Genomic DNA, 27,527 nt, shown 5'->3' on the forward strand with positions numbered 1-27,527 from the left:
TGTGTGTGTGTGTGTGTGTGTGTGTGTGTGTGTGTGTGTGTGTGTGTGTGTGTGTGTGTGTGTGTGTGTGTCTCTCTCTCTCTCTCGCTCTCTCTCTCTTCCCCCCCCCCCCCCCCCCCCTTCAGGGCTTCTCCTGAGGAGCCTTGAGGTGGAACGGTGCCGAGACGAAGGGGTCCAGGGCGGGGGCCGGCTCCGAGGTCCAGGAGTGCGCCGCCCCTACGGGCACCGAGCCCACCGCCGCCTGCCGGCTCACGCTGGAGACCACCCGCTGCGCGGCCACGGGCTGCTGGGCCACCGGCCCCTCAAAGTGCCGCGAATACTTAGCCAGCGCCTGCGGTCGGAACGGCTGCGGCGCCACCTGCCCCAGGACCCCCTGGGGGTCCTCCTTCCTCTTCCCGAAGGGGGCCTGAGAGAACACGTCGGGGGGGGGCTCGGCGCCGGCGCCGCCGTGGACGTTGGCGAGCGGGAACGGAGCGTTGGCGAACACGTCGGCCGACTCCTGCGCAAACTGAAACGGTGCTTTGGAGAAGACGTCCGGAGCTTCCGACGCGCCGAGGGGCCGGGGCGGGGCCGGGGCCAGGGCGTGGTTGCTGGCCGAGGGGTCCGCCGGCAGAGGTTTGTGGAAGGCGGGGGGCGGCGGCGGCGGCGGCGGTTGGGCCTGCGATGCGCTGGAGTGTGCGGCGGGCCGGGCCTGGAAGCCGGGCTCCTGGTCCTCCTCCTCCTCCTCCTCAGAGTCCAGCAGCAGAGGTCTGGAGCCGCTGCTGTCCAGGGCCGTCAGGTCCCCCTCCAGGGGGTCCGCCGCACCCAGCTGCTCCTGAGCCTCGCTGGCCGTCTCCCTGGCTTCTTCCTCTTCCTCCTCCTCCTCCTCCTCTCCCTCATCGTCGTCGTTGTCGTCTTCGTCGCTGGAGTGATCGCAGTCGGAGGCTTCGGGAGACGGCCCCCCGCTCAGCGGCCCCCCGCTGAGCTCCACGGAGCCAGTGCCGTCTCCCTGCAGTTCTGCAGCAGAAAACAGAGCGACGCGTCTTTAAGAAACGTTAAATAAATCCATCCCCAGAATCAGCAGCACATACAGCAGGACCCCTCAGACTACATGGATCTGGGTCCCAGATGCACATTCTCTCTGAGCACTACACTTGCCAATGATGACACATCAAACATTTAGCTTGTATCATCTCGGTATTCATGAGTCAGCCGCACACAGAGAAGCTGAACACAAAACAGATACGGCTAGCTCTGTACTCGACACATGACACAGCACACAGACAACACTGACCATCTCTAGCCCTACAACACAATGTGACCTTGTTTCCACCAACAAACCAAAAACACAAAAACATCCTCTATGGACAAATCACTGAAGCCATCATGGTATACAACACAGACGACCGCTGCACTGAAGTGGTGGGGTGGGGAGGTGGGGAAGCAGTGATTGGGCCTCTGCAGAGGGGGCGGAAGGCTGGGAAATCAAGTCTTTGGAAACAAGGAGCAGAAAGCTCTCACTGTGATGCCAGGAGTGATAGGGGACAGACGGGTCGACATGGAGCAGCAGAGAGAGAGAGAGAGAGAGAGAAAGAGAGAGAGCAATCTTACCTCAGAAACGTTGACAATGGTTGTTAACTGGCAGCTCAGGGAAGGTCATTAGTGGCACAAAGTGAAAAAAGTGAAATACCCTCATGTTCTCTTCTCTCAACGGTCTTCCTATTGATTAATGTATGTGATTGAAAGGGTCTCAGTCTCTCCTTAAAGGGCCAGTAGCCCGATGCAGACGACATGTTGGGACTGCAACTTCATGCAGTGTATTTAAATGACAAACTATCTCACCTAATATTGCTATTGGCCTTCGTCCTCAAACAGGAGAAAGCCCAGAGCCCTGCAGATGATTTCTGTGCTGAGCGAAGTCATAGGATGAAATATGTGCAGGTGATTAAGCAGCAGAGTATTAGTAGAGTGCAGTAGAGACCAAGCAGTCAAAACTGTTCTTTTGGATAAGAAACAAAAGTTGAGCTGTTTGCATAGGACAGCAACAAAGTTATTATTTTTTTTTTACGATTTTCACGCTCTTTTGAAAGCAAAATGTTCAGAAAGTCTTTCATGCAAGACGATTCTATCTGCAGTAGAAAGAGGAAGGAAAAAAACCAGCACCCAAAGAGGCCAACGTTCAATTGCACACATTTACAAGTTTTATTCAATGTCCCTCTTTTTGGAGTCTTCCACACCCCCCTCAATTCATAAAAATATAAGTACACACTGGATAACAACTTTGCTTTCTATGGACACTTCCTGCCATAATCACATCAAACAATTTGATAGAACTTGATATTATACCGGTTACTGTTTTAACGCAACCGACACATCCGTTTGTACAGCAACAAGAGTAAGACTACACTGGTAAGGCTAGATCTCTACTGGAACAGCACAGGGCCCAAGAGTAACATTGAGCATCATTTCAAATTGCATAGGTTAGCCACACTGAAACCGGTAAATGACTCGACTAAACAACATCAGTTGGGTTCTGAAGTGATCACCCTTTTATAGTTAAACCACAATTGATCTGGAGATATTCATTGACACATGACTATTGACTAACCATTGAACTTAAGAGGAACAGGTCATCTTTTATATTGCATAAACAGGTCTGAACGTCAGCATAGCTTCTGATCCTCGTTTAAAGTGATTTCTGTTTCAAAGCGATGCAGAGCACCACTGCCTAATACGGACGCGGCTTACAGGAACCTTATTGTCAGGAGCTGGTTCAAGGGTGCTGGCATTTAAGGGTTGGATGGGATACAAGGGTCATGCAATACTGGGGTGTATGAGGACCGGCTCACCTGGAGCCAGTGGGTTCAAGAGATGAGAGCGATGACAGAGATTTCAGGAGATAGCTCCGTCATGAGCTCTGTTTGGTGGTGTCAGGCCTAAGTGTGTTTGTGTGTATGTGGGTATGCATGATGGTCAGGGGGGGGGGGGGGGCTATTTATTAGGTATCACCCCAACGGAAAGATTACACACACATTGTTGCCCCTAAAGATCGTCATTTCTACAAACAAAGCAGTACTAGCACAATTCAAGACACGTCAACATAGAAATACGAATTAAAAAAACAAAGTAAAGAAGGGAGCACACCCTCTTTGTAATCTTGAATACAGCATCAGATAGAATATACAGAAATCAAACTGTCTTTACTATGTTATCATGAATGATATATGTTGCATTGACCCTCACTTCATACATTCATTCTCAAGCGCTATCAACAGTCTCATTTGTTCATCTATGAATGACAAATGAAAAGCCATATATATATATATATATATATATATATATATATATATATATATGTTTGAGCCATCAGGCGGGGAGGAATTGAACGACCTGCGGTCCTATGTACAGCGTGTAAATGTTCTCTGAATGCTGAACCAGGAGGGCCCAGGCTACATGAAGCTAGGAGCCATGGCGGGGGTGTCTGCTGGGGAGAAGCTCCAGAGCCAGGCTCCCCTGGACTGGGGAAACTCCTCCATTAACACCCCTCTGTTCACAGAGAATAAGGACGCGTTTTGGAACTGAATGAATGAAACCGAATCTGCCACATCAGAACAACAGCAATGTCACGTGTGCTTCGCCGAGGCCTCTGGATTGGTTGACCAGGTGATATGAGAGCCAATCAAAAATGGGCACTGTGAATGGAGTCATACCAGCAACAATGCTTACAGCTCTCTATAACCAGACATAACTTACAACCCAGGCACACACAAACACATAGGAGCTCTCGTAAATCCAAAGGAAAGCTACTTCACCAATGGAGGGAAGCCACACCGCACTAGGCATCACACTGCAATTAAATAAGACATTCTGCTCACCTCAATCGACCACACAGATCATACGATCAGACCAACACATCGATAGCTTATTGATACCTTAGACGTTTCGCCACCTTGTCACCCTAATAACTACACCTGTTTGCTCTCCACTGGGGGAGTTCTGCCAGCGAGTCTAGCGTTGTGATATGAAGAAGAACGGCCCAGTCAGCCAAACCAAAGCAAGGCAGTGCATGAAGTGGTGACTACTGACTTGTTGTAGCATGCGCTGGAGTTCATGCTTTGGGGGAGTTTGGACCGCATTGTCCAAAGCAACGACGACAAAACCAGACAACCAAAGTCCCTCTACCTCACCAGTTCCCCTCTGATTGATGCTGATGTCATAGTTTAAATAGACAATGATAAGCATGTCCGGGTTCACAATGGAGGACAGGTTTAAAACAATGTCATGTCATGTTATGTCATGTCAACTAGATAGATTTTGATATCTACCCAACGTTGTTGAGAACAGAATGGTTATGTTAAGTAATGAAACGTAAAATATATAATGAAACGTAAAATATATGTAAAATATTTGATAAATACATTTGATAAATGCAGAAAAGTTTGCATAGGCACAGGCACATTTTAAAGTGATTGAAACCATAAATCAATCTGTGACTTACTTCTCAATATGTTATTGAAGTTCATCAAGATGTGCAGTAAGCATCAGATTATCCTTTATTATCTCACGCAATTTCAGTCCATCGACTGCCTTTTATTCCTTCAAGCCGATTCAATGGGAGGAGTCTATTTAGTCTCCTGGCAGGTGACCAATAACCTCCCCTCACAGAACAGAACGGGGGGGGGGGGGGGGGTTGAGACCCGCACCTACAAGCTAGTTTTTACAACACTGAGTTTATTACTGACTTTGAGATGTACATTAACGGAAATAGCCAATTCATTAACAGGTTGTAAATGAACTTAAAAAATGAGAGCTTCCTCATGTCTCTGTTAGAACAGCCCGTGGGCCGATTTATATTCGATTTGAACTCGGACGGTTTCGCCAGGAAAAGGCAGGAAGTGACGTCCGTGCACAAATAAGTAACATCCCCTATATTTAATGTGCATATTATCCTCTCACGCCTCTCCCTTTGTCTGCTTATAAATTACATTTTTAACCAACACTAGTTTATGATTGTTATGGTCTTAACCCACCAAGCTGGCTGTTCAGTTCCCTCACGACCAAAGGGGTCAATAGAAGGTGCCAACTGATTCTTACACCCTTACAGTACCCTTACATCTTCCTGACAAGGTATTCGATAGGTGTGTAGTGGATCCCTCTGATATGTTGTGGTTCTTTTTTAGATCTCCTCGATTTAGTTTTCCATCACCTTAAACGTTGTGCGAGGCCTGCCCTGATATTAATGTCTTCACATCATGGATGTTCAGTGTCAAAGGGTTTCACCCATCCTCAAGGGGTTCACTGCTCTCCCTCCAGGACTCTGATGGGTGGCCTGACATCGGCTTGGTGGGACAAAGCTTTGACAAACATAGCGAATGCAATGTAACCCCTGACGACCAGGAGCATGCATACAGCGGGGTGGGGGGGGTTGGGGGGGGGGTCCCTGTGGCAGTGCGCTGGGTGAGGGATGCGGATGGCAGTGTCAGCAAAGCATGATGGGAGACAATGATGCTGTCGGGCAGGACAAGAGCGTGGGACTAACGGGACAAAGTGACGAGGGGGTGCAGCACCAGCGAGGGTGTGGGCGGGAGAGCAGCCAGCCCGGATGTTCAGACAAGCACAGACTGAGCCGAGGTAAAACAAAGGTTCAACCCAACCCATCACAAAGCTGGCTCCTCAGGTTTCACTGGGTAAGGTGCTACATTAAGTGCCTCTACTTCCCTCATCCTCCACCCCCCCCGCGCCCCCACGTTATGGTTGCACACCCCCCCCTTTGACCTTTGCCCTCCCCCTGCCCCTCCCTAGAGGTCGATGAGCTGGTCCACCAGCAGAAGGGAGCGGGTCAAGGTGGGGATGCTGGACTCTGAGCTCCCACTGTTGCTGCGCGAGTGACCACCTGGAATGTGTCGAGAGAGGCGAGAGAGACAGATGGACAGAGAGGAGCAGAGATGGAGGAGAGAGAGACAGATGGACAGAGAGGAGCAGAGATGGAGATGGGAGCGAGAGAGAGACAGATGGACAGAGAGGAGCAGAGATGGAGGAGAGAGAGACAGATGGATAGAGAGGAGCAGAGATGGAGATGGAGATGGGAAAGCCATGGTACAGTCAGAGCGTGACAGACAGGCCAAAGAATAAGTAGTATTAATGTGAAGCGCATGGAGGAAGGAGGGGTGGCGATGGGGACGGGTGACATGGAGCGGTGACGTATATGGGAGAACAAGGCAGGGAACAAACAAAGAGAGAGAGGGAGGGAGAGAGAGAGAGAAAGGCAGAGAGTAAGCTGGGGTTATTGATAAACAGCAGCATCAATAAAGGGAATGTTAAGAGAAAGGGTTCTTAAGTTCTGCGCGTCTAACTTGGGACGGTCCCCGTTCAGCCCCACATGTCGTGGAACTACAGACCACTCCAGATCTAAACAGCGGGCACCCCCTGGGACCACCGGGGTTAAGTAATGGCACATGATGGGGGAGGCGGCTCAGAGGGTGAAGCTGGATGGGATGGGAGGCCATAACACCACTGCGCATTCAACCAGGAGAGTCAGCCCTCTGCAGGGAACGAGGGGGGGGGGGGGCCTTCTGCTCATGAGGGAGGGCGTCCCTATGCAGTGGGGGTGCTGACCGCGGGGGTCCGGGCCGGGCCTTACCTTGGTTGGGGGTTTTGGAGAGGAGGACGGGGATGGGGTCAAACTCGTCCTCAGGGGCCTTCTCCCCACAGTCTAGGGGGCGGAGCGGCAGGCGGCGGCGACGGAGGAACGGGGGGAGAAGGTTAATGCAGCCCAAGGAGGAAGTTAACAAGCCCATGAGCAAAGCAAAGGACCGAAAGAGGATGCAGAAGTAAGGCCCAGACGGTGGCAGCCATGCGGTGGTGTGGTTTGACCCCTGTGCAGACTAGGCTCCTCCTCCACAACTCAAGCCTCAGTTTAAAGCAGCAGTATGGCGTTTGTCCGGAAGGAAGGGGGGGGGGGGGGGGGGGGGGTCAAAGGTCAAAGGTCTCAAAGGTCTTACCAGAAGGTGGCGCTGCCTGACCGGGGGTCAGCGCTACGGAGACCAGGTCGTCCAGACAAGAGGTGGCGCCGGGGGGAGGAGCAGAGGAGCAGGAGGAGGTGAGAGAGAGGGCAGAGAGAGCCTGGGGCCCAGGGGTGGAGTTGAGGGAGAGGAGGTCGCAGCCCAGCAGAGAGTCCTCCACAACCAGGGGGTCTGAGCGAGGAGAAGGACAGAGACACCAGCCACATCAGAGACACCAGCAACAGAGACACCAGCAGAGACACCAGCCACATCAGAGACACCAGCAGAGACACCAGCCACATTAGAGACACCAGCAACACCAGCGACAGAGAGACCAGCTACATCAGAGACACCAGCGACAGAGACACCGGCCAGACCAGAGACACCAGCAACAGAGACACCGGCCACACCAGAGACACCAGCAACAGAGACACCAGTGACAGAGACACCAGAAAGAACCAAAGACACCAGAGAGAGAACAGAGACACCAGCGGGAGAGACACCGGCCACATCAGAGACACCAGCTACAGAGACACCAGTCACATCAGAGACACCAGCAACAGAGACACCAGCCACACCAGAGACACCAGCAACAGAGACACCAGTGGCACCAGAGAGAGAACAGAGACACCAGAGACACCAGAGAGAGAACAGAGACACCAGCGACAGAGACACCAGAGACACCAGAGAGAGAACAGAGACACCAGCGACAGAGACACCAGAGACACCAGAGAGAGAACAGAGACACCAGCAACAGAGACACCAGAGAGAGAACAGAGACACCAGCGACAGAGACACCAGAGACACCAGAGAGAGAACAGAGACACCAGAAGTCAAGTTGGAGGAAGCAGAGAGGAGATAATGGGACGCAGGCTATTTGTTCCTCTGTCTCTGCTTCATTGTCTATTTAAAAATAAAGCTCCCAATTGCACAACTATCTAGTTTTGATGAATATAAATTAGTTGTTGCGAGTGAGATGTACGTTAAAGGATGGCCCAGATGGTTCTAGAAGATCTCAGTTCAAACCCACGGTCCAGCTGACACTGATGCTTGTCCTATCTACAGTGTCAGGCAGCAAGCTACGTTTGTGTCCCGTAGGTTTATCAAAAAACACTAATGAAGTCAAGAGTCCGGGAGAAAGAGGAGAGACAGCTAACCACAACAAGGATGGGAGAGACAGCCAATAACAACAAGGATGGGAGAGACAGCCAATCACAACAAGGTTGGGAGGCTACCAATGGCAAGCATGGGAGACAAGACAACAAATGGCAATGATGCTCTGACCCAAGGGTTGTTTTTTGGATGTACAAAAGCACTAATCAGCGCTAATCATCCCCGGCTAGAGACCCAACACGTAGGGCAGCGGTCATGTTTTAAACCTGTGGTGAAGCTTTCTACATCGCCCCTAACAAACCAAAAAATAAATACAATGACATGAGAGACAACCAATGGCCACGATGGGAGACATGCACTGACCAATGGGAGCCATGCACTGACAAAGAGGAGACAGCCATTGGCCAATGGGAGACAGGCACTGACAAAGGGGAGACAAGGGCTTCCTGCTCCTTTGAGGCCACTCACCAGGCAGGCTGAGGGAGCCCAGGTCCATGTGTGCAGCGTGTCGCGGGGCCTGTGCGGCCTTGGGGGGCTCCAGACCTGGGATCAGGGAGTCCACACACACCTCGGCCTTTGCTGCACAATAACCAAGCAAACCAAGAGAGAAAAAAGATCAAATGACTTCAGGACTGCTTAACGGGAGCATGGAGGCCAGAGGGGGCCAACAAGTGTTCAGACATTTGTACTACGAGACAATAGGGTGGAAGGAAGGAACAGGGAACCAGGTGCTCAGGGGAAGGCAAGGCAGGAGGAGGAGGAGGAGAGAGCCTGTACCAGTGCTGGAGCTCTGGGTGCAGGTGCTGAAGGGGTCAGCGAGGGCTAACAGGTCAGGGAGCAGGAGAGAAGTCTCGGGGGTCTGCAGCCCCTCGATCAGCTTCTCTGGGAGAGTTTCAGAGAGCGGAGGAGACAGGGAGTGAAAGATGCACATGTTGATATAAAAAAGACAAGGAGAGACAGACAGACAGACAGACAGACCAGGGAGGAGTTTAGTGCAAGGAGCCGAAGAAGAAAGACAGCAGAGAACATCTTTACTGAAGGTAACATTTGGTCGTAATAATTGGGGGCTTTCCTTAAAACGGATATTCAAATCCTAAATTATTGCCAATCTAGAGGATCCACGTAGCATCACACCAGCTGACAGCAAAAAAAAAAATGTAGCCTTCAAAGCTAAAAAGTAAATGCTCACTCTAAGAGTTAGGTAGGAACAACAAGCTTTTTGAATCAGTTGATCTGTTTTCCACTCAAACGCATCACATTCCTTATGGAGCATCTGACAGCTTGTGAGTGGGATTGAGTCCATGTAGTTGGAGAACAACACATTTCATCCTCTGACCACCAGTCGACCACATCCAGATAAGACGGGACAATCTGGTTTATGCCAGACTAAAAACTGCAGTTAAAAAGGAAATCCATTAGTCATTATTAAGTTGGTTAACTCATCATGGGTAAATATCACCCAGCATAACATCCCTGTCTCTACACAAAGGATGCAAGGACAGCTTAGTTTAGACTTTGCATTCCACAATCTATGACCATTTCCAATATATGAACACAGACTCTTGAACTCATGAGTCCTCGCACAGAGCAGAGCGTTAGCTGTGGTTCTGATCAGTAGGTTAGGGGACAACCAGGCCCATGCAGGTGACCACAAGGTCACGGCTCCATCCATACTTACAGGTGAGGGCTATAAGGAAAACATGGGCCAGCGTTTGGGGGTCAGAACATGGCACAGCAGATGGGATACTCTGTCCCATTTACTAAAGGAGAGAGGTGATCACACAAAAGTCATTCAAAGTAATGAATTTGTATAGAGGCAACTCTATCAAAATCCCTTCCTGCAGTGGGTGTCTTTTGTGCTTTGTGCTCTGTTGTAGAAGTAAAAAGTGGTTGTCCTTGCCGTTTGCTAGGACTAATCAATGACCATGTTCTTTCTATATCTGCTGCAAATCTCTGGAGGCCTTGGTTTCACTGAGTGGAGTGTTGGAGACGGCTTAGTTAAAATCAGATTAACCACACCCTGCTTATGCAACCGCCTCCACATTTATCCTCTCCGTCTCACACTGCACACATGCTGGCTGCCATCGCAGAACCGTCCTGTACAAACATCACAAACTGGGGACAGCAGCGGTGGGACAAACAGAATCGACAAAGGCGGGCAGGGTGCTCCGAAGTAGTGATGCAAACCTTAACCTCTCCTTTAGGAGCTGGAAAGCAGGCCAAGCCCCACAGGAAAGCAATCACGCTAACAAAGAAGAGTTTGTCCTTGATGTTACCAGGCAACCGCGGGTACACTGATCTACGGCTGTGAGGCAATCTAGCCTTGGCTACAGCCTCTGTTCACAGATTGACAAGGAAGCAGTGTCGTGCCGTTTCAACCAGATTAACCAAGAGAACCATATCAAATCATGCCCTCTGGAGCAAACAGCAGTACCCATTAAACTGAGGGCCGCAGTGTTGTCGGCCTGCATTGTAGGGAGGCACTGGAGTGCTAGAGCAAGCATGGCTGATCATGCAGTGGTGTGCGAGTTACCTGGGGTGTCTGACAGCGAGAGGGCATTAAACGGGTTGGGGACGCTCACTATTGCCGCCCCTGCATCCAACCCCAGCGTGTCAGCTGCAGGCCACACCCACACACACACACGGGGGGGGGGGGAGGAGAGAGAGGAGAGCTGGGCCGTGAGGGCAGTGGGAGAGGCAGCACAGTAACAAAAGGCATGGAACGGTGCAGACAACGCATGGTGCGCTGGACTTTATCCTGTGAGCAGTTATTGACACTGATACCATATGAAAGCTGCAGACACCAGAATAAAGCCGCATAATGGACATCAGAAACGCAGCCAGAGGGAGGGAGAGATGACCAGTGGAATAGAGAGAATAACAGAGGCCTACCAGGAAAGGCCTGGAGGCCTGGGATGAGGTCTTCACTGGAGCCGGTGATCCTCTCCCCAGGTTCGGCTGCAAAACAAAGCGGACGCATGACGTGACACCATGACCCCCATGTGGCCCGCGCCGCCCCGCGTCCCGCCAGAGGTCTCACCGTCGCCCAGCTTGGCGAAGTCCTTGTTGAGCAGCTCCTCCGCCGTGAGCTTGGAGAAGTTGTCATCTCCGAAGGGGTTCCAGGTGGGCTGGGGCGTACCACCGGCGGCGGCGGCGGCGGCGGCCGGGGGGGCAGCGGCCTCCCCGGTCTGGTACACACTCTGCTGGGAGGAGCACGGGGACCCGGACGGCGTGGTGCTGGCGGACCTACACACACACACACACACACACGGGGTGGGGGGGGGGGGCCGGGTGGCGGGTTAGAGCCAGTTCAGAGGTCTATCTGGGATCCACCGGCCCTCATTAAGGCCAGATGAGAGCGTGTGCAGAGTGCAGCTAAACGTGGCTCTGAATGGCCCCCGTTGTCCCTGGGACCGGCTCTCCCGCCAGTGAAAGGAGCTCTTTTTTTTTCCACATCTCTCCCCAGGGTCCGCCCGGTATGAATGGACGGTCTATGGGCCTGCAGGGCCATGAATGGACAGTGGAGCCTCAGAGGCGGGTGCCCGCTCACTTGGACTTGTTGAGGCTGGCCTCGGCCGCCGCGGCGTGCAGCAGCTGGGTGGACTTGCTGACCGGCACGCCGAACACGGCGCTGTGCGTCACGTCGCTGAGGATGCGCCGGTGACCGCCCTTGGACGCCATCTTTGGAGACGAGGGCGGGGTCAGAGAGCCCACCTTGTGGAACGTGCGGCCGCCCGCCTGCAGGGGGGGAGAGGAGGAGCACAACAGGGCGGAGATGAGGAGCAGAGCGAGTGGCGCGCTGACGACCCAGTAGGTTTAGGAAGCATGGCGGTCAGGGTAAAGGCTGCTCAACACGGAGAAAAGGGTTAACAAAGTTTCCACGATGTTCCCCCCGAAGCCCAGAAGAAATAAAACCGGAATGACAAAGGAACGTGAAGAGACCTGTCGGACAGGGAGATACGCCAGACAGAGAGAGAGAGAGAGAGAGAGAGAGAGATAGAGCCTTTAACCAGTCACCTTTCTCCAAAACTAAGAAGGAATATAACGCCACTCGTTCTGATTGATGGACGTACATCTAGCGGGGTTAGGAAGAGCATCACAGGGCATGATTAAGGTTCATCTAAATGCTGCCAGGACGTCCCTCTGATTCCAGGACGGTCAAATCAACAACAAAGAAGGACGACCGTACACACAGGAGACGAGACGCTGCACAAAATCAACCGGGTAGTGAATGACAATCTGGAATTCATTCTGGCAGAAGAAGCAGGCGACCCCAGGTCCCAGACACCGAGGGGGGAGAGAGAGGCGGTCGGGGCGTGGCGTCAGATTGGGGGGCGCACGGGTTACCATGGCTTCCACAGTGGTCGCGGGGTCAACGGCTAGGGACTCCGGGATGGCACCCAGGTAATGAGTGTGGCCTGTGGCCCCTGCAGGGCCTACTGGCTGGTGGTGGTGGTACTGCAGCGGGGCGCTGGGAGGAACAGGGTGAGGGAGTGACTGCAGAGGGCCAGAGGCTCCGCTGGCTGACTGCTGCTGATGGAGAAGATGGTGCAGATGCTGCTGCTGCTGCTGCTGCTGTTGTTGATAATACTGTGGGTGGCGCTGTAGTTGCTGGAGGCTCTGCGCCGATGGATACTGCACAGGAACACCACACAGCCAATGACATCGCAGTACCAGACAAATGTGGCTTCTCTGCCCCTTTACCTTATACAGCACTTTCCATAGTAACTACTGTAAGGAAACTGTTCAAAATAAGAGCAGGGGAGGACAGAAAGGTCAATACAAATAAGAGCAAGAGACAGAGCGAAGGAGAGATATGCGAGAGCCAAAGGAGGAAGACAGGAAGAGAGGGATAAGGGAGAGTCATAGAGGAGAAGAGCGATAAGGGAGAGCCATAGAGAGGAAGACAGGAAGAGAGCGATAAGGGAGAGCCATAGAGAGGAAGACAGGAAGAGAGGGATAAGGGAGAGCCATAGAGGGGAAGAGAGCGATAAGGGAGAGCCATAGAGAGGAAGACAGAGAGATAAGGGAGTAAGAGAAATAAACAGCAACAACAAAAAAAAAAAGGATGCAACATAAATCAAGGCACGTCTTGGCACTTGGTTCTATGAACAGCCTTATTGTACCGACTGCGAATTATTGTTGTTTCTCTGTCTTCTGACAAATGTACATATCGTAAGTCGTTTTGGATAAAAGCGTCTGCTAAAAGCCCTGAACGCAAGTTCAGACCACCATGCAGGAACACGACGAGACGGAGCCTGCTGTCATTAACAGAGTGTTTAGAGGTGGGCCCACCTTCTGCCCGGCCTGCTGCTGGGGGCCCATGAAGGCAGCGGCCTGCTGCTGGAGGAACAGCTGCTGGTGCTGGGCAGCAGCCTGGGCCAGCAGGGTGACGCTCGGGCCGGGTTGGGGGGCCGGCTGCGCCTGGGGAGCCGGGTGGTCCGCTGGGACGGCGGGGGCAGCGGCGGCCTGCGGGGGCAGGGAGGCTCCCATGCCCACACCTGGAGGGAAGAGGGGCCTTTAAGGTGGGACGGAAACCAACCAGATCCCAGAGTGTGGAGGGTTTTTGGGGATTTTTTGTAATTTATTTAAAATAAATTATTAAAACTGTATTTGATGATATACTTTTATTCAGTAAAGCAATTCTTCTAATTTATGTTTGTCACATATTTTATCTTATTTAAAATTATTAATTAATTATTATGTTGAATTGGCCATAAAACTACTACTACTACTACTACTACTATTAATAATAATTATTATTATATCTAATAATAATATTTGTATAAAGTGAAGGCTGAATGTGTTACCACACGGTGGCTGATTTGATAATCAGTGCACACACAGTGAGTGAGTAGAGGCCAAATTAATTAAGCCTGTTAATCACCAGGATGAACAGCCTGTCAGGGAGACCCCAGGAGACCAGCGCCATCAAAGAGCTCGTTAAACTACAATTAATAGCCTTTCAAGAGGGGCCTAACTGACCCACTGGGGACTTCAAGGCCTTGTCGTGTTGTTACGTTGAGACGCTCAACATAATGAATTCCATACTGAACGGCAGGTCCCATCGACACGTTGGGCTGTGAGATTTAGATTCAGATATTATTTAGCTGTCTGGTATCCTGAGAACATGCCTCTGTAAATGGTAAATGGACTGCATTTTACACAGCGCTTTTCTAACCAGTGGCCACTCAAAGCATTTTACAATTATTGCCTGACATTCACCCATTCATGCACACGTTCAAACACAGACGATGGTGTCAACCATGTAAGGCGACAGCCAGCTCATTGGGAGCAGTTAGGGCGAGGTGTCTTGCTCAGGGACACCTCGACACCAGGAGGAGCCAGGGATGGAACTAGCAACCTTCCGGTTACCAGCCAACCCGCTCTATCTCCTGAGCCACATGCCGCTCTGTGGCCCTTGGCGAGGCGAGAAAGGTACCGATGGCCTGGGGTCCTCCGGCTGCAGCGCTGGGCCTCTTGCGCGGGGTGAGGGCGGGCTGGATGGGCAGGATGCCGGCTATGGGCTGGGGCTGGCCGGCCTTGGGTCTCTGCCGCGGGGCGATGGACGTCTCCATGGTGGGGGTGGGGTCGGTGAGCCTGGAGTACAGGGAGGAGGAGGAGAAAGGAGTCAGCCGCACACTATGTAGACAGGAGATGAGTTTAAAGTGTACACCAGCAACCCAGGTTCTGGCCTCACCTGGCTTTGGTTTGACTCTTCTTGGCCACAGCCTCGCTGGCTCTGATTGGCTCAGGAAGCTTGGTGGGGATGGATGCGTTCTGTGATGGAAGCGAGAGCAGCTGAATCAGAACACCGTCTGAACATGGCTGATCTAACAGGGCTCTGGTGAGACGTGTTCTCATTTAAAAGAGGGTGGACAGTAGTTAACGTAGCTGAGCCTCACAGCTCGAATGGAATCACTGAGTCATGGGTCCACCCCCCCCCCCCCCTCCCCCAGCCACTTTAATGCCCCTCTGTAGAGGAGGCTGAAATGTGCTGAATCAGAGGAGGAGTGCTGACGTCCGCAGTGTCAATACATCAGAGAGGCCTGCTGGGATGGAGAGCAGCCATCAGGCACCCCACCGCCATTCTCCCTCCCTCTGCCTCTCCCTCCCAGTATTATTTCTGCTCTATAAATATAAGATGCAATCAACACTAGAGCCACTCTACATATGACACTGCACGGCGCTTTACTGCCCTGGTGCCAAAACAAAGCTGGCGGCTCCCGTCCGCAACACGGGGACATGAACCATAGAGCCAATGATGTATTCCTACCCATCCCGGGGTCATAAATGATGGTACGTACGTGTACATTTTGAATCGGACAGTCCCGTCGGGCCATCTTAAAAGCAAAGTAGGATACTTGGTAGATGTCTGGTCTTTTGTCTGGGTCGGGTTCCAGCATGTATCCTGGAGACAGAGAACAGAGGGCCGCTTATGAAGCGCACATGAAGCTTGTTCTCCGCGCTCAGGACCGAGAACACAGGACAGGAACGTATGGAGAAAGGAGAAAGGGACTGAAACGGATTCACAGAATCCTTTATGCACCCTTGATAGGACCGGGGAGGTCGGAGTACAACATCACCATGTCTGGAACAGGCGTATTGCTTATGTGGCGGACTAGGATTTAGGGCCGTCAAGGATGCAAAAAAAAACACAAACATCCAGCATGCAGTTCACTCACTGATGAGGCAGTGCATTTCTTGGGAGTAGCGCGAGTTGTCAGGAATGGTGAAGCTGCCGTCACAGATGGCTACTTGGCTTTCTCCGAAGGGCAGCGTGAAGTAGCAGAGTTTGTAGAGCAGGCAACCCATGGCCTGCAGAGACACAAGAACAACGACCACCACCACCACACCACGCATGGAAATTTAGCCGCCAATCATCTGGGGAGCCAACAACGTGATTCTGTGACGCTTGCATGGTGCAAACCAGTGCGATGAGAGTCTCACCCATATATCTGCTTTAGTAGTGATGACCTTGCCCCCGTAGAGGTTAACCATCTCTGGGGCCCGGTATGACAGGGTGGTATACCTGGGCAGGAACAGACACGAAACACGGTCACAACTGTGGTTTGGTACACGTTGTGTTCAGAAGACGTATTCATCAAACCACTCACTTCTTGATCTCCTCGTCTACCAGCGGCACGCCCTCCGTCTGAGGGTTCTGGAAGCGGTTGATGGCGCTCCCGAAGTCACAGAGCACGTAGTGCCCCCGGTCGTGGAGCAGGATGTTCTCCACCTGCGTGAGGAGGAAATTAACCCTAACTCAGGACTCTGAACCCCCCCCCAAAACCAAATCAATCTACGGCTACATTTCAGACATCTGGAGGTTTGGGGTTCAACGTCAGGATCCTCACCTTGAGATCCCGATGGACGATGGGGTTTTTGCATTGGTGGAGACGGGCCAGCGCCTCACAGGTGTCACAGAAGACCTGCAGCACCTCTGCCTCCGAGAAGCCCGTCTGGAGCCTCTGGTTCATCAGGTTGACCACCTGTCCCCCTGCCAGCCGACACACAACACATGATGTGACACTCTGACACGTTCAGGAAGTGAGGTCCTGTTCCTCAACATCTATCATGAATACATAAACCATATTTAGAAAGATTAAGCACAATAGTACAAAACCAATACTTCAAAACACAATAGGGTTAAAATACAGCTGTGAAATAAGACATGGAATAAATTGGCCATATTAACGTCTTTACGGAGTAAAGACAGACTCATGCGAAAACGCATCGAGCTGTAGAAACGCTGTAGTACATATTCAAGGCGACTGTGTGGCTCTGGTTCTCCACAAAAAAAAAGTGGAGCGCATCAAACCTGCGCGCATGAAGCCCATGCGTGCTGTATATAATATATAAACATACAGTCGAGGAGGAGAAAGCAGTTGTTAAACCTTTTACATTGAGCAGAAATACTTTTTTAATGTACAGTTAGTAATTACATTTACCAAGGGGCTGTATTTAAAGCTACAAAAATAATACAAATCAAAAAAAGAAATAAAAAAATCAACGCAACTCTAACGTCCCCAGCTGGTGGGGGAGGGGGGGTTTGCGTTTTCAGGCACCGGATCCGTCTGGACGGTCGGCCCAAACGTACAAGACTTATGCGGTTTCACCAAAAAATCTGCTCCGTGTGGACGGGGCCTTAGTCTAGATATGGTTTAGTATTTTCTTTATCGTTACATTACGATAATGTTATTAAAAAAGCTTGTATCCAAATAAAGGGAGCATTTAAAACTTTTTATTATTTTCTTCAGTGTGATTGGTGTCAGGCAAACCAATGCTCTTTGCAGAGTCACAAATAGTGTTTCCCTACTTCAGACAACTCCACACCCAGCAGCCCTGCTCCCCCTAACATCCCCTGGATGACGGATTCAGCCTCTCCCTGGCTCTAATGAGGCGGAGGTGTTTGCATCCTGACCCTGCAGGTGCAGCCTGGCGAACTGAAGCTCTTTTCCTCCTCTATAGCAGCACTTTCCCCATCAACAGTGCTGATGAAGGTGCAGGGCCACCAGATCAGCGTAATGCTGTATTGCAGAAGCCACCGAGTGTAACGCTAGTTAGAAAAGTCCAGTTCTAGTCTCAGGTCTTTGAGCTAGAGTACATTTTATAAATGTTTATTTATTTTATTATAATGTTTTGTAAATATATTAAGGCAAACAACAATACAAACCTATAGGAACCAACATTTTAATATAAACAATGTTTTTAGTAATTGTTTGTTCGCTATATTGATGTGTTCTTATGATAATCACTGTGTGCAGATTATATAAGGTTGCGTATTGTTTGCGCGACTCATGCCCCGTGTTAGCTGGGAGTTACTGTTTACTTGTTGAGCCCTCTTTTCCTGGTGGCCATGTAGTGTGCCTTTAAGTAAAGACCACAGCATGTCACCACGGCAGAGTTCAGCTGGACTCGTTAACAGGCGAGCAACATGGTTTGCTGAGCGGGTCAATAAGATCAGACGTGAAGGAAGAATGTCAAGGAACGTGGAATAAAACATCATGAAACATCACTTAAACAAAGGGGAAAGAATCGGTGGGGTAACCGATCATTGGAATGGTCAGGCCACCACACAATAAGGAACAGAGCTCTAACAGATAACATCATAGACTGTATGGATAATACAATCCCAGCATTGATTCAACCCAACATAGAATCAAATGCAATAGTTTTGCCTGTGATATGCTCTGCACATAATCGGTACGTGCAGGCAGAGAGAATACAGCTATACAGCGGCTTTACTCAGCTTTGGATAACAAATAATGAGTGAGACAGTTTTAGTGTAGAGTGTTCCTGTGTATGCACGTAACGTGTGTAGTCAGTGGTTAAACAGATTTAAAAGTGTTTCGGTTTATGAAAATGGTGCGGTTGTCGAGGTACACGTGTGATTCTACATGCTGGTTATGATCCGGCTTAAGACTGTTGAGAAACATTATGGGTATGGTGTAGCACCACTAACTTGTCATCAAGACCTTTAGCGGACAACCCCATATGCAAACGGTTAAAGAGAGACAAATACGCATGCAGTGGTTGAGCAAAGAGTGCCAGCGCCCCATACATACAAGTATTACTGCAAGAAGGCCACGGTCAGTGGAAAACAGAGGAAAGACAAAGTCAGCAATGCTGCTGATGCTCCCAGTGTGTTTAAACACAAACGCATATTAACACAAAACATCCATGGAAAACATGACAATGGAAACCATATGAGGGAATGCACAAAGCGACCCCCGTCAGAGGTTCCTCCAGACTAGAGAATGACCAGCTGTCTTTCTTCTGATTCTCCATGCAGGAGGAACACTGGGTATGTGTGACCCTGGGGAATGGCCAGAGATTGCAGAACCACAACACACAGCGACACGCAGACGTTACCTCGACAGAAGTCCATCAGGATGAAGACCTCCCACACGTCGCCTGCCCCGACCGCAGTGATGCTGGAGTCCAGGAAGCCCACGATGTTTTTGTTCCCCACCAGGTCCCTCTGTGTTGAGCAAAAACAGAGCTGGGTTAGCACGGCACGCCAGAGGAGACACAGTACCCCTGGGCGCAAGTAGAGGGCTTTAGACTTGGGACTGAAACACGGACTAAATGCATCCATATGCGTGTATCGTTAATCCACCACTTTAGTTCCGTGCCGGCCACTGAGACAAACCCTGGTTCTCTCTACAGTGAGTGAGGGACTGGTTCTCTCTACAGTGAGTGAGGGACTGGTTCTCTCTACAGTGAGAGAGGAACTGGTTCTGTCTCTAGTGAGCGAGGAACTGGTTCTCTTTACTGGTTCTCTCTAATGAGTGAGGAACTGGTTATCTTTACTAGTTCTCTCTACAGTGAGTGAGGAACTGGTTCTCTCTACAGTGAGTGAGGAACTGGTTCTCTCTACATTGAGTGAGGAATTGGATATAGTTACATTAAGGCCTATAGTCAGGAAACCAACGGGTGAGGGAGTGAAAAAGGGTCGACTCAGCATGACTCCCTGCAGAGCGACGATGTGTTTCTTCAGAGCTCAGGAAGTAGGAGTGTGCCTTTACTGGCTCACTTTCTGACTCACCGCACCATTAACTAAAAGATTAGTTAACTTGATAAACCTCCCTGTTTGAAGTTAACTTTTTTTTTTCCCTGTGCAGCGTTTGACAGATTTTGTGTATCATTATATATGAGGGTATTTGAAACTTATGCATACGTCAGATTTCTCCATTGGCAAGGTTGGTGAATAATGATATTGATTTTTGTTTGATTGCTTCGTGGATCGTCTCCAGGGACTATGAACACAGCTACAGTGTGCGTTTCAAAACAACCACAATCATGTGCTCTGTTCAATGTGTGGCTTCATCTTAAATTTGTGTAAAAAAAAAAAAAAAAAATTACAGAAGTTGAGAGTCAGAAGTTGGAATATTGCTGATGACTAATTTCCCATATAGCTAACCGGAAGTTACGTGAATCACAAAAAAAATCTGTGCCTTTCATAAAACATGTTTGGGAAAAACAGTGTTTATTTAAAGAGCCTTTTGAAATGCTTCAAGGTCTCGGGTGTACAATTTAGTAGACACAGCAGTGAGGTTGCATATCGCAACCAGGTGGTGCCACCAGCATTCTCCAAAAAGGGACTAACCTTAAAAACGAATCCCAAAACATGGATGTATTGAAGAACACTGTGAATTCACACCCACTTATCATAATCCCCCTTATACACAAACTCTAACACTATTGAACACTTGATTATAACATACAGAAATCAGATATTCTGGTGCAGAATATCTGGTAAAAGCATTATAATGCTTTTACCCAAGGACGGTACTAAAAGGTATCCCAGACGTGTCTCAGCCACACACGCCCCCGCCTCCCAAAAACTCTCAGCACAAAGACTTGTTCTGAAATGTGTTTGTCCATTCTGGGCTTACTGTAGAAGAGGAACGGGTTCATCCTAAGGCAGCAATCCTTATTCTCATTCGATTATACACTAATTCAATCACTTCTATTTTATATTCCATTTCTGCTCGACGCCATTAAACTCTATGCCCTGCGCCCTTAACGCAGGTTATTCCCGTTGTAAATCAAGCTGAAGTGTGACATTTTACGACGCGCCTGATTGCAGTCGACTGAGGTAGCGAATGTGTTCCCCAGAGCACCAGTTCAACTGGGAGGCAAAGGGGAAAAGTTGTCAAGCTTTGCAAGTTTTGACGTAATCATCCGAAATAACTCTTAGTCTCTCAAGAGACTTGACAACAAAGATCGCTGCTCTCTGTTCTCCTCTCTTATCAATCTGCTTACAAGGCGAACAGCGGTTCAGAAAGGTAAGCCATGAGTAGGGCTGAACGCCTCTGGTTGGTAGATCGATCGGTTGGTCGAAATGCTCCCGTCGACCTCATTGCCCGAACAAACTCGTGAATTACTTTCATGAGGATAAAAGTGCTTCTTAATCCATCATTGTTTGCTGGCTAGAGGAACATATGTATATTGATCTATTTCACTCAACAAATGTGTTTCTGTTTTAATAGCCGTTCCTCCCCCAATTTCACAACTTTGAACTTGCCTGACGGAGACTACTAGTCCTAATTTGCTGGGAATTTTGGCTCCAAACTAATTGACACCATGTCAGAGAAGTCGTTGGTGGGTCAGCAGTTTTGGTGACTAATATAAGTTTTTCAGGTCGTCTGCTTTTGACTCCTTTGACGTTGGTGTTTAACGCTGGATAGGCTTTGAGGATGACCACATTAGAATTGGCACAATTACGTCATTGAATTAAACACAAAACAGGAGCTAGAACTCAATCTTGTGACGTGTGTCGTGTTTCTACTCTGCAACCCTCTTTCCGTTGAAGCTCTACCTGACCGAACATGGTGAACAGATGAGGTGGAACAGGGGATCAGAAAGCAACCGACTTCCTCCAGAACCCACTAAAGTGATATTTCTGTTATCAATCTAATTCTTAAATGCAAATTTCTATCCATACTGCATGGTGTTCTTCTGTGATTTATACATCAGCACAACATTTTCTCAGAGAGGAAAAAAATAAGCTTTTAACCAAACAACCATTTGTGATGATACTACCAAGCACAGCAAAGGCTAGCGAACACCCCTGGTCAGGAGCGCTGCTGCATCCCTGCTACAGCATACAGCTTGTTTCTGGTTCCTTTCATTGTAGTATTCTCAACTAATTACATTGGATTAGAATTGAATGAAGCAGTGGAAGCCCCGCTGAGGCTGGGATATTATGCCACCAGGTGTGAGTGTTATTAGCCATTACAAGCTATAATGACAAGTGCAGAGGAAGATTGTGGTCCCGGTGTGATAATCATGACATTGTTAGCGAGCCACACATAGTTTATATATAATGTTATTACTGTTGGGCCCTCATCTGATCATCTTCATCCTCCATCCTCATCTTCAGGACGAAGAAACTAGAGGAACCATCTCAAATTGAATAGAGTGACTTCAGCTAGAGATGTGTGACTCTACATGGATGAATGAAGAACCAAGTCATACATCATCTAGTACCGATACTGCATGAGCACGGTCTCACTCACCATAATCTGGATCTCCAGGTTGCAGATCTGCAGGTCATGTTCGTTGTTGACGTACATCCGCTTGAGGGCACATCGTACACCCTGGTGAGTGCGCACCAGGAAAACGATAGCGAAACCACCTGCAGGGAATCAAAACAGAAATCACTGAATACATTAGATTCAATAGACCAAAGAGATCAGCAGGGATCCAATCAGGCACCACTGCTTCCTCCGCCTCAGTGCTGCGGTTCAAGTAACTATTTTGGGCGAGTAGAGGTGTAATTTGTTAGATGTTCCGCCACTAAGATTGATAGTGTTGTTTAAATGTTCCTCTAGCCAGATCTTCTCATGGCCTGATATGGCCAAGAGGTTTTATATAAAAAGAACGAAATTGCAAAGCAGATGAACATTCAATTGAAGACCGAGTCGGTTTGACGTCTAAGTACTCGTTTTAATTAAAGCATGTGGCATTTATATGTGCATGCCTAAGTGGTTTGATGTTTTATGAAAGGCATTCTCTTCTGGGACGTCATACTGAATCTGAATAACATCCTGATGTATACCAGTGATAAGAGGGCAACACAAGGTGTTGCAATAGACCACTTCCAGAGGGGATAGGACAGGCTATTGATACGACCAAGGAATGACATTGTGCGTCATCCTAGCAAAAATATTTGCTTCATTCATCATCTCATTCACAGCCAAACATTTTAACTAATCACATGGCAAGCATGACGTATGAGCAGGGGAGGAACACTAAGATGGAATGTGTTCTGAGGAAAGAGGCTGGGGAAATCAAACTAGGATCCCTCAATAGTTGAGTCAGCGGAGAAATGGCAGGAAGTAATTATAATACTGACACGATGCATTGACTGATCCATCACGTCCTCTCTGGTGACTCGGTTTAGAGCACTAAAGGATGCCTTTATTTACTGCACCACGCAGTAGGACCAACTGCTTGAAAAGATATCTCAGTGTCTTTGAGAAACATCAAGGCTACACATTATTTTTGACATTCCCTCATTGTATTCCCGCTATATGACTAACAATATTGACCATATTATAAAGAATCCATTATAAGGTGAAGTGCACTTAAAATTGTTGGCTCAAAGAAAAACTAAAAGCGACAGATGCACCATTTTCAAACTGCTGATACAAATCCATTGTGCTTCTGGTGCAGGACTGGGACTCCGACGTAATCAGGATAAAGAGTATCAACGTATGATCCTACGAGGGATCAAGTGACAGCTAGCATTCCACTACACCAACAAAACAACTACAACATGTTTCTAACATCCTACATGGATCACTCATTATACAACAGATCGGAGATGGATCGTTTCATATTTCACGGTGTGACTTGCAGATCAATAACCTTTTCAAGTGTTTGAAGCAGAAATAAATGCTGCCAATAGCCATGTCCATCGCCATGTAAAGCCCTTATCCAGTTCAGTGAGACCAGCCTTCTGATACTGGACCAAGGTCTCCTTCACTGCCTCACAGAGCAGCACTGCCATCTACTTCTCTAGGATGCAGTCTGAATGCAAATAATGCAAATGTGCTTGTTGTGACGCTGTCTGTTTGCTGATCTGGTGGAGCCCGTCTTACGAGTGAGCTGTGGGGAACAGAGTGGCCTGAACGGGGTGCAGCAGCATGCTTCAGAGAACAGACAACACTGAATAAAGTTGAATACCCATGAGCCTGAATTAAATGTCTCAATGAAGACAGATCTGAATTACGCAGTTTGCTGTAAATGTGATATTACTTGTGATTTACAGTAGAGACGTGCACAAGCCGGGAACATTCCTGACGTTTCTCGCAAATTGACGACCTGAAGCATACAGGCGAATGCTTGTGAATGGGGATTACAGTATAGACAGGCAGTCACATTTCACAAATACATGTCATGGAATAAGGGTGAGACCTTGATAGAACACACAGAGCTCCCTCACCCAAGCCGCCTACTACTGACTCACACGACCAACCTGAAGAAGGCTAAAAGGAGGACAGAGCTTGGTGGAAGATTAGATTCTTAAGCACCATCTAGCAGTGGTCAACTCCCTCACGGTGTGAAGAGCAGTAAGTAGCGCCACAAATAGCTCTGCTCCTCTATGATGTAACCTCCTGTCAGGTTAATGCGACTGGCTGAGAGAACGAAGAGCCACTGAGTGTAAACACAGACACACACAAGGTTTACTCCTCAGGGCAGCACTGGGAAGAGCACTGATGCTAGGTTCAAACGTGGCACACAGACACAAATACACACACGAGGCATCGAGTCGTCTAGGTTTTGAATTCCTTAATGTCCTTGGGTTACTACATTGTTCATATATACTTTAAGTCCTTCGTCGTTTCCATATACATAAAGGAAGTGTTATACATGAGGCTTTTCTGATTATAGCTTCCACCATTTGAACTTTAGACAAGCAACTAGGGAGGCACCGTTGTAACAAGAGCGTTCACACGCATCCTGAGATTACATTACCCCCTGTAACTATACACGGCATCAAATAGAATAAAACCCTGACTTATACTTACAGAAGCTTTTAGTACTGACTAATGTAGGCTACACCCCTAAAAAAGGACCGATAGACTCAATATCATCTGAAGACTCTAGATGAAACAAAAAACATGCAGCTAGCAGCTGTATGGGACAGAGTCAAACACAGCCCATAGATCAACATGGTAATCTCTACCAAGCACACAAAGACTAAATAACCACATCTCCAAAGGATTTTAACAGCTGGGCTATTAGCTGGCAAAAGAGTTTCAGACTAAAACAAGGGAAAGTGTAACGACCATGGAATGAGCTCTGAGAACGGACAGACAGCTTTCCTTCAGTTTAACACAATCAAACTCATATTTATTTCCCAAATTCTTCAAGGTTAGAGGGATTGATCAACACTTTAAATGTCAATACCAACATCTGTTTAAAATCGCTAATACTTAGCAGTAAACATGCTACAATGTGCTTCCATTAAATCCATGTCTAAATAATTAGAGGGTAACAATTTCTAGGACTATAGTAACAGTCTCCCAGTCAATGGGGGAGACCAGAGATTAATGAATGGAATCCATTCCGATCTGTCTGCTGGAATTAACAAAAATCGGATAGCCCTCTCAGATCATGGTATGGCGAAACAGGTGCCCATCCATAGTGATAAATTAATCACCCTTTCTCCATCCATTATTTAGAAACAGGCAGTCAAGGCCAACAGAGCATGACTAGTATCGTGGAGAATTGAAAGGGGTTACAGAATGACTAGGTTTGAGTGGTATAATATTTTACCTGGGAACAAATAGGCTGCAGAAATTGGGGTCCAAACATACAACCTTATAATCTTCATACTTTAAGACTTGGGGTCTTAACAGTCCTAGCCCCCACCCCTCAATATAGGGTCGAAACAGCTCATTTGATAGCTGGTAAAGCAAATAATAAAAAGCCTTTTTCTTTCCCTCCAGGTTTGTGCTTTTTTGTTGAAGAGTATGAATCAAAATAGGAAGATCCAATTCTAGTCGTAAACAATGGCTAAACAGAAGGGGTTCCGAGTCCGACCCTGTGTTTACATGGTCGAACTGCAAAGCATACGCATGTCTAGTTCAAGTTATTGACATGATTCACAACATGTTTTAATCTGTCACGTTAATCAGTAGGATGATAATAGTAGTATTGGATGTTAATGAGAAGGATATCATGAACATTGAACATGTATATGAACAGGTCAAGCGTTAGGATACAGTACAAAATAAAAGGAGGACCTCTGTCCAAATGGGTCGCAATGACAAGGCTCGTCTTCAGCTACTTATCCTTATCCTCCAATACTTCATCACAAATCAACACCTTTACACTTTTCACGATTCATATGATTATCCAAGTTAATACTTGTGACTTGGATAGGCAGGAGACCTCGAAGTGAGGGCCTTAGATGTGTCCTGATGAGGTCTTGTTGTTTGTGTGCGTAATTCACCTTCAGCGATGGTCTCCTCCACGGTCACCTGATAGCGTCCGATGTTGAAGACCCGTCCGATGAAGCCTCCTCCGCCGCCGGAGCAGAGGCCCCCCACCGGGGCTCCAGGACCAGGCCCGGAGCCCACCAGCTCCCGACGCGAGTCGAAGAACTTCTTCATGTTGTCCGACGTATGGTCGACACTCAGTGGTGAAGTCCAATGAAACCGATCAATAGTCGATACGACCGATTGTTTCCAAACCCCGGTGACGTCAGCGGGAGGCTACGACAAGGCTTTAAATAATGAATGAAAGCAGGTAGCTAGACCCCAGCTAAAGCTAACCGGACCTCAGAGTATCACCAAACCCCGGCTGGAGACGTGATCTAACTCATGATTACACAGACAGCGTCGGGGCAGTTCAAGTAATACACACATTTACTACCGACAGGATCATATCCATGCGGAAGTGTCCGCGCTACAGCGACGGGCGGACCAGTTAGCCAGTCTGAGCTAAACTGGTTTGGCTGCTAGCTAACCGAGATGACAGCTGTCACTCACTCCCTCACAGCGTTCCGGTTCTCTGATGGTCCCTGCTGATTGACATACATATCCGCCGTCTGGACCCGCATCAAACGCTACTTATGGCATCGTTTTTTAATTCATTAACGTGGCTAAACGAGGCCACTCTGCCAGCCCCGAAGCGTCCTGCAGTGGCGGTGCAGCAGCGCTGGTCGCCTCCTGGTTGGTCAGCTGGTGAATGGTCGGCTGCGGTGGAGCAGCGGAGGGTCGTCTCGTGATTGGTCGGCTCGTGATTGGACGGCTCGTGATTGGTCCGCTACAGAGCGGTACATGTGGTCCGCCCCCTGCTCCTCCACGGCGGCTCATTGGCCAGTGGATGTACGTCACACTATTCCTCTTTTTCTCATTTGTATAGTCAGCTGTTTGATGGATATACAACATAGATCTAACAAAAACCTGAAACCTGAAAAAACCTTGTTAGTCAATGCAACTATACAAAGGAAAACCCCAGTCAAATAAATTGCAAATCATTTCCAAATAAAAACAGTAAAATATAAAAAATGTTAAACTTGAGAAAAGGTCCAGTTAAATATGCTGCTCAAAGAACATATCTGCAACGAACATCAATGCATGTGCCAATGTTTGTCATGTGATAAGAGACACATTCCTCAGCAGCACATTGGTGTTTAAAGCAGTGTATCAGTTGCTTTGATATACATGTGACCTGTTTATTTGGACATTCTGCCAATGGGAATTAAGCAAATTATGTATTATAATTATCTTACATTGTTACAACTAAAATACTGCAGCCACTGCCATTCAACTGATGTTTTACGTTTTACTATTATGAATTGTATTTATTATTTCATTGATGACATTTTATGACCTTTCCGCTGCAAAGAATGTTTATACATTTGTAAAAAATAAAATAACATTCAGCGGGGGAGAAATCCAACGCTGA

At 48.5% G+C, this 27,527-nt stretch overlaps 1 protein-coding gene across 9 annotated transcripts; it reads right to left on the reverse strand.

Moving 5' to 3' along the window:
- Positions 1-105: 105 nt before the first annotated feature.
- LOC311343594 (AP2-associated protein kinase 1-like) lies at positions 106-26,742 on the reverse strand. Of its 9 annotated transcripts, XM_084468496.1 has the most exons (21): positions 26,068-26,742; positions 22,121-22,239; positions 18,969-19,077; positions 16,451-16,593; positions 16,211-16,332; positions 16,044-16,125; positions 15,779-15,911; positions 15,401-15,504; positions 14,794-14,873; positions 14,536-14,693; positions 13,389-13,594; positions 12,441-12,728; positions 11,644-11,831; positions 11,134-11,339; positions 10,986-11,051; positions 10,627-10,710; positions 8,871-8,975; positions 8,562-8,672; positions 6,981-7,172; positions 6,620-6,691; positions 106-996 (listed from the first exon to the last, which is right to left on the reverse strand). In XM_084468496.1, exons 1-21 carry the CDS (start codon positions 26,225-26,227, stop codon positions 122-124), a joined length of 3,603 nt encoding a protein of 1,200 aa, XP_084324622.1. In that variant the 5' UTR covers positions 26,228-26,742; the 3' UTR covers positions 106-121. The 9 variants fall into 9 exon arrangements, with proteins under 9 accessions (XP_084324622.1, XP_084324628.1, XP_084324624.1 ...); XM_084468502.1 differs by lacking the exon at positions 12,441-12,728; XM_084468498.1 differs by lacking the exon at positions 10,627-10,710.
- Positions 26,743-27,527: the final 785 nt, after the last annotated feature.

Source organism: Micromesistius poutassou (assembly GCF_964030765.1).
Source record: "Micromesistius poutassou genome assembly, chromosome: 5".
NCBI classification, from domain to species: Eukaryota; Metazoa; Chordata; class Actinopteri; order Gadiformes; family Gadidae; genus Micromesistius; species Micromesistius poutassou.